The 12,170-nt window shown below is 38.0% G+C and overlaps 1 protein-coding gene across 1 annotated transcript in view; it reads left to right on the top strand.

Moving 5' to 3' along the window:
* LOC145489394 (xylosyl- and glucuronyltransferase LARGE1-like) overlaps positions 1 to 12,170 on the top strand; it is a 33,879-nt gene that overhangs the window by 1,156 nt on the left and 20,553 nt on the right. The window contains exons 2-3 of the mRNA XM_081468360.1: positions 5,475 to 5,630; positions 11,470 to 11,528. Of these exons, the coding sequence (XP_081324486.1) occupies positions 5,475 to 5,630; positions 11,470 to 11,528 (215 nt within the window). The remainder of the gene's footprint in view (positions 1 to 5,474; positions 5,631 to 11,469; positions 11,529 to 12,170) is intronic.

The following is a 12,170-nucleotide window of genomic DNA, read 5'->3' as shown; positions in this document are numbered from 1 at the left end:
ATTAATTTTCTAAAATCTTCACGTTGTTAAGGTGGCAAACAAAGTTACATTTCAGGGGTTTCATTGGACATTTCAGTGGGAAGACAACAGGCAGGCAAAAGTTTTCAAACTGAATGTCTTTACTAAGGGAAAATTTCATCTAAATGCTAAAAAAGTAGGTGGGTACATGTACATGCACATTCATTCTCACAACGAGTCAATTTGTCCTGGGCTGGGCATTTTACAGTAAAACATTTAAAACAAGATGATTCAACATATAACAACAACAGCAGGAAACTTAATATGCCTGCTTTTAAGCAATCAGTGGCTTAGTACAAATAATAGATGATGGCTTTGTAATGATTTTGTTTTTGCTTGTCAAACTTTGTAAATGGAGAATTTCCATTCAATGTGGGAATTAATGATAACTCTATCTATGCTAACAAACAATTCATTAACTTAGAATTGATTGATATCCATGATATCTATTGGTTTTATACCTAGCTCCTATTTTTAGGGTTTCAAAAAGGTGCTGGATTGACAAGGTGGCTTTTAAACATCCAGCAGAAGTAATTACTTATGTTAATAATACCTGATAATCAAGCCCTGCTATTCAAATTTGGCTAGCTCTGCTGTCTACTATTGCACCTGTGTTGGATCGCAATGAACCATCGGTTCCCTCTTTGCTCCAATATCAGTCAACTTGGTGCTTCTTTTCAATTCATTCTTGGAAAATGCCAGAATACAAATTGAAGCCAAACATTCAGGGCAATTTTCAAGCAGCTGCTAGTTTCATTTTGTAAATACATTTTTTAACTGAATAGAGTATTGTAAAAGTGAAACCTCCTTGTAGGTATGCAAGTTTAAATTCCTTGTATTCCATTGCACAGGAATTTATATGCAAGTTTAAAAGTTCAATTCATATCTTAAGCAATCCTGTTTTAAAAAATAATGAAATTGTGATGTCTGTTGTCTGAACTACTGAGCGGTGTATTGATCAGCAATGTCTGTGGTGGGTGACCAGTCACATTTGAAATGGACGTGTTCTGCCCATGTGGTAAACTTTAATATCTTTGAGGTACAAATGAATGATACTAGCAAACAGGCTTTTAGCCTGATGGGCATCCAGGCATCCTGTGGACGGCCACTTATTAAAGAAAATCGTTTTATTGTTCTTATGTTGCCTTATACATCGTTCATTTGAGCAGGCCCTATAGCACATTTGGATGCCCACTTTTCAAATCCTGGCTAAAAGCCTGCTAGCAAATCAGAGGAATGTGAAACCTTCACCATATCTGGGACTGACTTATTAAGAGGCCCTGGGCCTAAGAAACGACCGATGATTTCCGGCTAAAAAATAAAATCGGCCGATTTTTATCTCCCAAGCAGAGGTTACCGAATACTATTTAAAAATGAATTTCTTTTGTTTCAGTTTCGCTTTAAACCAAAAATATTGAGCCGCAAACTTTTTCCGTCTGATAGCAGCAAAATCAGGCCGAAAATAAGCCCCCGCAAAAAACTGTACAGAAATTACTATCGCAACGCAAAATAATGAGAAAACTACACAGTGTTGAAGAAAAAGGTTTTTTAATGCAATATCATTCGATAAACATCAAAAAACTGCCGAAGCGATTAACAAATAAAGTTTCAAATATTGCATATTAAATTAAATGGAGTGTTGGAACTGATTTTAAAATAATTATTTCGCAAAAGTACAACGCTTTTGAAAGCAATCACAGTGATGAATTAGACATTGGAGGGATATACATCACGTTTCTGGAAAAACATTTTTCGGCCAAAGTATATTGACTTTGTACAAAGCGTTCAAAGTTACCATGTTTACCGTTATCCTGCTACTTCGGCGAAACACTTCTCTTTTGCCAATACGGCCGTGGATAGCGTTGTAAACGCCACTTTAAACCTTGCTAGGCATTCAAAGACCATCCTGAGTAGAAGAACGTAGAATTAAAAGAGAAAGGAAGATGAAAAATATGCAGAAAAAGAAAATAACTCGAAATTACCATCTGCTAACGAAAGTTGAATCTGGAAAATGTCGTGGCGTGACAGCAGCCATTGACGTCATTTGTATAAATAGCGGCGGAATCCAAACAAATGCACAAATAGGAAAACAATTTTTCCTGGCCAGAAAACGTTTAGTGGAACAATGTTATGTTATTTTTCACAAATGATGGTCACTGAAAAAGAAATACTTCCCCAACCGCCACACCGTTTTGGCTGCAGCGTGATCTGAGTTATGGGGTCACGACTGGATCCCTAGCCGCTGACCACCCGAAGGACATTGCAGACTCGTTTTCTCACGCTCTTGTGACTTGACGTGACAAACAACGTCAATGGCCGCTGTCACGCCACGACATTTTCCAGATTCAACTTTCGTTAGCAGATATCGATGGTAATTTCGAGTTTTTATTTCCTTTTTCTGTGTACTTTTCATCTTCCTTTCTCTTGTAATTTTACGTCCTTCTATTTAGGATGGTCTTTGAATGCCTAGCAAGGTTTAAAGTGGCGTTTACCACGCTATCCACGGCTGTATTGGCAAAAGAGAAGTGCTTCGCCGAAGTAGCAGGATAACGGTAAACACGGTAACTTTGAACGCTTTGTACAAAGTCAATATACTTTGGCCGAAAAATGTTTTTCCAGAAACGTGATGCATATCCCTCCAATGTCTGATTCATCACTGTGATTGCTAAGTTTCAAAAGTGTTGAACTTTTGAGAAATAATTATTTTAAAATCAGCTCCAATGCTCCATCTAATTTAGTATGCATTATTTGAAACTTTATTTTTTAATCGCTTTGGCAGTTTTTGATGTTTATTGAATGATATTGCATTAAAAGGCCTTTTTCTTCAACACTGTGTAGTTTTCTCATTATTTTGCGTTGCGATAGTAATTTCTGAACAGTTTTTTGCGGGGGCTTATTTTCGGCCTGATTTTGCTGCTATCAGACGGAAAAAGTTTGTGGCTCGATATTTTTGGTTTAAAGCAAAAGTGAAACAAAAGAAATTCATTTTTACATAGTATTCAGTAACCTCTGCTTGGGAGATAAAAATCGGCCGATTTTATTTTTTAGCCGGAAATCATTGGTCGTTTCTTAGGCGCAGGGCCTCTTAACATTTGCCATTGTTTCAATTGCTCTGTGTCTGTTTTCTGTGGAGTTAAATCAGCTAGGGTCCTGTATGAAATGTTTTAACCTTGTAGGTCAGAAATTACCCTGTGAAACAGAGATTCTGTTCTCTTTCTGCTCAGTGAGAGACTCATTTGATTTGCTGCTGTCCACAACCAGGGATGAGTAAGTTAAAAATACTGGGTTTTGGGAAGTTTTAACTGATGGTAACTTATACGTGATAGATTGGATTCAAAAGGCTGTCTGTTTACAAGACTACTGACAATTTCTGCTGCTCTGAGATTGGCTACAAAATTGCAGTTGACAACACTGCATTGTCATGGGTTCATCAAAAGTTTCAAATGACAAAACATGACACATGCTGGTGTAGTTAGCAACATGCTGATGTAGTTCGAACATGCACAATAGAGAATTGAGTGGTTGTGAGCAGAAGTTCCTTCTTGTCTTTCACCGAGCAGAAAGAGGAAGGAGTCTCTATCTAGCAAGGTAGTCTGGGAAATGATTAAATTAAGAATGTGTTTTCCAGTCAGGCACCAAGTTTCCTGATTGGTTAATGGTAGTTTATTTTTCAGAGACTAAATTACAGTACACCTGTGTGCTGTTCTTTTTCATGTACATGATGTACTCTTGATATAGACTGGATGAAATTAAATAACTACAGTAGACACATTAGAGGTCTAGAAGAATTTGACTTGCTTGACTATATAATTACAACTGATTTCTACAGGATATATTCTCTTCAATTTGCGTAATTGCTAAGATGTACATTCCACTGGAATTGAGAATGTCACAAATTGAGTAGACTCCTTGGTCAAACCAATCCTGATAAAACACAGTTTTACCACCTATTTGTATTTCTTTGTTGTTAAAAAGGATTTATTTCAGGTCTCCGTTCATGTCATAGATACTCTTCAGTTCCAAAAAGAAACTCAGAATTTTCTTGTAGAAGGATAGTATTTCAATCGACTTTAGGAAATTTCCATCAAAGTTACAGTGAAGCAAGAAGTATAAGCCCCCATATTTCTTAAAGAAGGAACATGGGATGACTTTCCAATTTTCTGTCCCCCAGCTGTCACGTTTTAGGAACCTTTGAATCCATGTCAAATGTAGAGCCTTACACAAAGTTTTAACGCAGACCACCTCTTTCATAATCTTGATATAGAACTTCCCTTTTAATTTTGTCCTGCTTTTCCTTCCAAATAAATTTAAGAATTAAAGATTGAGTTTTTGCAATGTGAATGTGAATCCTTGTGAATGTCTAGCACGGCAGCAGCGTGAACGATCTGTGAAATATCTAGAGACTTAACGATTAAACTGTGTCCGAAGATAGAAAGCTGGCGTGATCTCCAGGTACCCAGCTTTGCATTAAGGTTTTCAATTTTTTGGTTGACATTTTTTCTCTCAATTCCCACCTTATTGTAAGAGATATGAATCCCCAAGACTTTAAGCAGTTATTTTGTCTATATGAAGTTGAGAGGTCTTTCGGTACGCCGTTTCCATGGACCTAGCCAAAGAGCTTTAGTTTTGGATTTGTCAAGTTCTAGGCCAGATAAAATCCCGAACTCATTTAGTATGAGCAAGGCATTTTGGACCGATATTAGATTACTGCAAATGAGAGAGGTGCCGTATGCAAATTGGCTAATTTTGAGTTCCTTATGAAAGATTAAAATGCTGCAAATCAAATTATCCTGCCGTACTTTAGTTGCAAGTATCTCCACAGATAAAATAAACAGATAGGGTGATAGTGGACAACCTTGCCTTACTCCTCAAGACAACTTGAGCTGCCTAGTAGTGAAACCATTATTAATAACGGAACTCTCTGCATTACAGTAGAAAGTTTTTATCCAACGCTCAATAGAAACACCAAAGTTGAAAATTGACAGGACTTGTTGAATCATTGGCCACTCGATTGTGTCAAAGGCGAATTTGACTTACATTGTACAGCTAAATTCTGGACAGCATTGGAGTTTCTCTGCTCTTAAACAATTGATTCAGTCATGTGATTGTGACATGCTTAGAGATAACTCTGAAATGTAGTTGTTAGTGTATCATTGTAGCCCATCACTTCAGAAGGCCTCCTCAGAGAGAAACTACATCCAGGCTCCTTATAGCTGAAGGCTTTCAACTGAACTATAATAAATTATTATTCAGCTATATACTATGAGTTTACTGATTTTCAGTATCCCCTGTTGAATAGAGCATTAGGGCCTATTAATTACAAAGCTCGAAAATGTTTGTTCTTGTCTTAAAACATTCTTATAATTCAATTTTGGTTACTTTTTGTTTATTTTACTTGTACTGAGTTTTAATTTTATCATGCTACAAGCATTCTCATTCTTCATTTTTTTAAATAGAAAATGATAGTTCAATACTGAACCCAAAGAGGAGTCAACTTCTGCTCAAGAGAATTGAAAGTGTTCAGGCAGAAAACATGGAGCTCAAGAGACAACTGGAGGTGGTTCAAAAGAGACTGAAAGATGTGTATGAAAGGGACAGTCATTATGAACGAGGTGAGATTATTTACTGGATACTATAGGAAAGAAGGATGTTCATGTACAGCTATATATATATATATATATAATGGTAACAGGACTGAGGGGAGTCTAATTCAGTCTGAAATCATACAAGTGACTAGCAAAATTGAACGGCCGTGAAGTGGGAGTCCGATTATTTTGTTAATCATGAGTATGATTACAGGTTGAATTGGATGACACAATGTCCTGTTACCAATTAATCATAACCATTACAATTCCCCACAAAAGTTAAACTTTCATTTGAAAAAGAGCTTTTAATAGTCATTTTTAAATATCATAGTTAAAAAAGTGGAGAACAGCTTGCAAAATTACCACTAAGTTTCTTTGAAAACAGTCACCGGAGACTAAATTTCCACAATTTTAAAAAGTCAGTCTCTTGAATTGGTTATTTCACTGTATAGTGATTGTAATCAATGTAATATATTCGTAACCGGAAGTTGTGTTAAGCTGTTGTATTACCCAAGATGCTTAGAGAATAAAGTTGTTGTGTTGAGCAAGCCTAGTCAACTTGTCTTGTTATGTCACCGAGCCATACTTTTGCTAGTATGTTTCATTTTGGCGACGAGGATGGGATCCTCTACATGCACGAAGACGCATGAGAAATCCAGTGAAGTTTTGATTTTCTCTGTGTGAGGAAAAAGGTTTGTTTTCGACCGAGGCAACTCGATCAAAGTTTGAGCACGTGCTATCAAAATGGCAGGAATTGGATTGTTTGGTCGTGTTGGCGAGTTCAGCCCTGAGCGAGAGACTTTTCGTTCCTATGTGGAAAGAATGGAAATGTTCTTCATGGCAAATAATATCATAGAAGAAACAGGCGAGGGTAAAGAGGAAGCCAATCTCGCAGTTGCAAATAGAAAACGTGCTATCTTTCTGACTGAGATTGGACCCGAAGCATATTCTACCCTGAGCAATCTGCTGGCACCAGTGAAACCAAAAGACACTCCTTTTGCGAACATTGTCAAACCATTGGAGAAACATTACAATCCAGCGCCATTGGAGATAGCAGAGAGTTTTCATTTTGGAACTCGCTATCAAAAACAAGACGAATCCATCAGTGACTTTATTGTGGCCTTGAAGAAGTTATCGATTCATTGTAACTATGGAGAGTTTCTCAACCGAGCTCTGAGAGACCGTTTTGTGTGCGGATTGAACAATCCCAAAATACAGAATAAACTTTTCAACACCGAGGATCTTTCTTTTGAGAAAGCGTGCCAGATTGCCAAGTCAATGGAAATGGCAGAGAAGAACACCCAAGAATTCCGTCCTGTCAGTGCAAGTGATGACAGCCAAGGCATAGTAAATAAACTGGAAACTGGAAACACTAAGGAACCCTCATGTTACCGGTGTGGTGGTAAGCATGCTGCACCTAAGTGTAAATTTAAGTCAGCAAAATGCTACAAATGTAGCAAAGTAGGTCACCTTGCATCAGTTTGTCGTAGTAAAGATGTTGAGTCTAGCTTGAAAACAAAACAACCAGGAGCTAAAGGTACTGTTCATAGTGTCTTAGAATCAAACACAGAAGGTTATGATGATAATGATGAGTTAGGTATTTATTCCATGTATGCAGTTGGTACAGATAATCCTACCAACAAAAGTTATACTGTAGAAATGACCATAAATGGTTCACCATGTGCAATGGAAGTAGACACTGCAGCTGATTACTCAATAATGAGTAAGAGCACACATTCTCAGAAATTCAGTAATTTTCCACTTCGTCCATCAAAAGTTGAATTGAAAACCTATACAGGTGAAACCCTTACAGTGTGTGGTGAAATGCTGTGTGATGTAGTGTACAAGGGCCATGAATATACATTGCCAATTATTGTAGCTGATTATGAGAAGAAGCCTACTTTGCTGGGAAGAAATTGGTTAAACCATATAAGGCTTGAGTGGGGTGAAATATTTAGTTTAACAAGATCCGAGTTGGAAAGTGCCAAAAGTCAACTTGATGGATTACTAGTTAAACACAGTGAGTTGTTCAAAGATAGCTACGAGGGCATGAAAGGGTTGGAAGCACACATCACCATGAAAGATGGTGCAAAGCCCATATTTATTAAGCCACGTAGGGTTCCATATGCACTAAAAGATGAAGTTGAAAAGGAGTTGGATAAATTAGAGAAAAATGGGGTAATCGTTAAAACTGACAGATCAGACTGGGCAAGCCCAATAGTAGTTGTGCCAAAGGCTGACAAATCGGTTAGAATTTGTGGGGACTACAAAGTAACCATCAACTCAGCTGTTGAAGATGAGAAGTATCCCCTTCCCACCCAACAGGACTTGTATGCTGCCCTCTCGGGATCAAAATTTTTCAGCAAACTTGATTTGTCGCATGCATATGCTCAGCTAAGTGTTGATAAAGCAAGTCGTGAGTACCTGACAATTAGCACACACAAGGGACTCTATTCCTACACCAAATTACCATATGGGGTTAAATCAGCACCTAAAATATTCCAAGCTAAAATGGATATGATTTTGCAAGGAGTAGAAAAATGTGTGTGTAAGCAGGATGACATTCTTATTGGTGGTGTCAGTTGGCAGGAGAATATCAAAATCCTGGCTGAGGTATTGGAGAGGTTGCATAAATATAACCTGCATTTGAAGATGGCAAAGTGTGAATTTCTGAAGAGGGAAGTTGTCTATTTGGGTTTGAAGATAGATGCTGAAGGTTTGCATCCAGTTGAGGAAAAAGTAGATGCTGTAAAAAGGGCACCAGTACCACAAAACGTCAGTGAGTTGAGATCTTTTTTGGGCATGGTCCAGTACTATCACCCATTTCTACCAGGTTTAGCAACCACACTAGCACCATTACATGAGCTCCTCAAAAAGGGTGTCCAGTGGACATGGACAAAAGAGTGTCAGCAAGCATACGAAGCTTGTAAACAAGGTCTCACCAGTGATGCACTGTTGGTGCATTATGATGGGGACCATGAACTGAGACTTGCTTGTGATGCGTCCAGCTATGGAATTGGAGCAGTTATTAGCCATGTGATGGATGATGGCCAGGAGAGGCCAATAGCCTATGCCTCTCGGACACTGAGTTCAAGTGAAAGGAACTATTCACAAATTGAGCGTGAAGCATTATCAATTGTTTTTGGTGTAAAAAAATTTCACCAGTTTTTGTATGGGCGTAAATTTACCCTGATCACTGATCACAAACCATTGTTGGCAATTTTCAATCCAAAATCCGCTATCCCCACTCTAGCAGCAGCTCGAATGCAGAGGTGGGCTCTAGTACTTTCGGCATATGACTATGAGATTGAATACAAAAGATCTGAAGACCATGCCAACTGTGATGCTCTCTCAAGGCTACCACATGAGGACTCCACAGTGGGAAGTGAGGGTGTGGTCTACAGTGTGAGTGTAATTGATGATGATTTTCCAATCACTGCAGAAGATATAGGAAAGGCAACCCTTGTAGATCCTGTACTTGGTAAGGTACATCAATTTGTGATGTCAGGTTGGCCAGAAGGGTGTCCTGATGAGACCCTCAAACCCTATCATAATAGAAGAAATGAGCTGTCCTGTGAACAGGATTGTGTCCTTTGGGGCTCTAGGGTGATTATTCCACCAATCTTTAGAGCCAAAATGCTGGGGCAGTTGCATTGGGAACACCCTGGTATATGTGGTATGAAAGCAATTGCTCATACATGCATGTGGTGGCCAAAAATGGATCAGGAAATCGAGGAAGCAGTGAGAGTATGTACAGTATGCCAAAATGTTAGAAATGCCCCACCCAGTGCACCCCTGATCCCATGGAAGTGGCCAACTAGACCATTTCAACGGATCCATATTGATTTCTGTCAGAAGGGTAATGATTACTTCCTTGTAGTAATCGATAGCCACTCAAAGTGGATTGAAGTGAAACATATGAGCTCTACAACTACTGAACGGACTATTGATGAGCTCCGTTTAATTTTTGCTACTCATGGTTTACCTGAAGAGGTGGTGTCTGACAACGGACCACAGTTTACGTCCATTGAATTTGCCGAATTCATGCGCAAAAACGGCATCAAGCACACGTTGGTTCCACCCTATCACCCTCAATCTAATGGGGCAGCGGAGAGGTCTGTGAGAGTTGTTAAGGATGCTTTAGTTAAACAAGTGCTTGAGGGTAAAAAGGGCATCTCTATGAAACACAGACTTGCTAATTTTCTATTTCGGTATCGCACAACCCCTCACAGTACAACTGGTGTGACCCCCGCTGAGTTGATGGTGAAGCGTTGCCTAAGAACAAGATTAAGTCTGATTAAGCCTAATCTGGCACAAGTTGTAGAGAATAAGCAAGAGAAACAGAAAATGTATAAGGATTTGAAATGTAAGAGGGAAAGATCCTTTGTAAGAAATGACAGGGTGTGGGTACGAAACTCAAGGGCTAATTCTAAGACTGATAAGTGGATTCCAGGCACTGTAATTAAAGTTTGTGGGCCCAGAACCTATGTAGTTAGGACAGGACACAAAACTAGATATGTGCACACTGATCACATGATAAGAGCACATGATAATGTACCAGATGATGTCAGTGAGCCAGATGTCGTGGTGCCTGAATCAAGTGGTCAGAAAATAAATGATGATAATGTGAATCCTCTCGATAGTACCTCTGAACCACATGTAGATCTGCCTGAAAACGAGGATACTGTTGTATCTCCTTTAGTTGTAAGTAGTCCACCTACAGTATTGCAAAGATCTCAAAGGATTAGAAAACCAGTTGTTAAACTTAACCTGTAACTGTAGGTTATCACTATGTCTTGGGTATAAGTGCATCCTGAAAATCTGGGGGAAAGCAGTGTAATATATTCGTAACCGGAAGTTGTGTTAAGCTGTTGTATTACCCAAGATGCTTAGAGAATAAAGTTGTTGTGTTGAGCAAGCCTAGTCAACTTGTCTTGTTATGTCACCGAGCCATACTTTTGCTAGTATGTTTCAATCAATGTTGTGATTGCTGGGTTTATTGGAGAGGACTTAAAATGATTGGCTCATGTAACTGTCCGATTACAGGTGTACAGTTACAGTCAACTGTCCAATTACACTATCCCATTACAAATTTGTAGATTAATTAGAGCAAAATACAGCAGTTAATGCACCAATCACATTTGACGAAATTGTAATTGTTATCAATGATTAGTATAGGAAATCACACAGTTTCGAGTTCAATTTGGAATTATTTTGAATGAGTGAGCTTTTTTAAAAACTCACAAGTGCTAATTATTCCAAATTGAACGAAAAGAACATATGATAACTTATTAAAAATATAAACATGAAAAAAAATTCACGTGGAGGACATGCCGGATGATCTTTCTTGAAGCCATTTTTTCTCATTCGAGAAAAGGTTTTTCAAAGTTTCTGCTCTAAATTTTCGTCATCATTTTACATGATATCATTGGCTTAGAAAATTTCCTATTTTCTTTCAGCCAATCATAATCTAGAATTACGATTGTGTAATTTGCACTGGTGTTACACTTTTTGCACTGTTGTTACACTGGAACTGCACTGTTCTCAGCCAATCAGAATCAAGTAATTTTTTCACGTATATTATTAATCAAGGAACACAACCTTAAAAAAAATTAAGAAATTAAGACAATGATGTTAAAGATTTTAAGAAAGTTAAGTCTATCCCCAGGCCAAGTGATTGTATTGAAGTAGCCCATGTTCATGTAGGCATAGTCTATCCTGGTTTCTCAGAGCCTGTGTCTTTGTTTATTATATCCATGTAGATTTCAACAATAGCTTGATTATTAATTATCCAGCTAGTTTCTGTAGCATGCACAATTTACTAATATGGTTATTGTCCTTGTTTCCTTTTTAACTATTAAATCAGCCGCAAAGAAAAACAAGACTTCACCATGCATGAATGATCTTAACCTGTATCGCTGTGAGGTAGGATATCACTAACACTATATTGTTGCATTTTTGTCTCTCTGTAACTTAGAGTTTCTGATCACAACCTTTTTCTGGGAAATGTAATTGATTTGTTCACAGTAATCCAAGTGGAGTAAATGGGATTTACATTCTAAACTAGTCCTTAAAATAACATGCACTAAGCAATGAACTGACATGACTGTATTACATGTATTGACAACTGGATTCCATACAGTATTGTCAGAAAGTTTTGAAGTACATTACACAATGTAGGAAGCTGATGTTGCCATCGTTTTCTAAAGAATGAGACAAGTAGCCCAGCAGATGGTGATTTTTATTGACAACTGGCTCCTTTTGACAACCCTTCTTCTCCATATACTTACTCAGTATTCAAACCAGGCTTTTCTGGAATACTGTCTGGCTTGACAAACCAGTCACATATAAGTTCCACAGGTTTCTTTACTTGCAAAAAATTAAGGGTCAAAGACATGTGTATTTTTTTTGATCTCGTCTCTTCCCTTAAGCTTCTATCAACACCAAAACCATGCCATCCAAGGCCAGAAATATGTAGTCAAGTGTTTACAATGTTATATACATGAAAGTCTTTAAAGTGTACTATGTCAATAAACTGAATCAGTTCTACTCATTGCCCATGCAGTT

This window comes from Orbicella franksi, chromosome 6 (genome assembly GCF_964199315.1).
Source record: "Orbicella franksi chromosome 6, jaOrbFran1.1, whole genome shotgun sequence".
Taxonomy (NCBI): domain Eukaryota; kingdom Metazoa; phylum Cnidaria; class Anthozoa; order Scleractinia; family Merulinidae; genus Orbicella; species Orbicella franksi.
The sequence above is the reverse complement of the archived record's forward strand: the minus strand, read 5'-3'. Positions and strand labels throughout refer to the sequence as shown.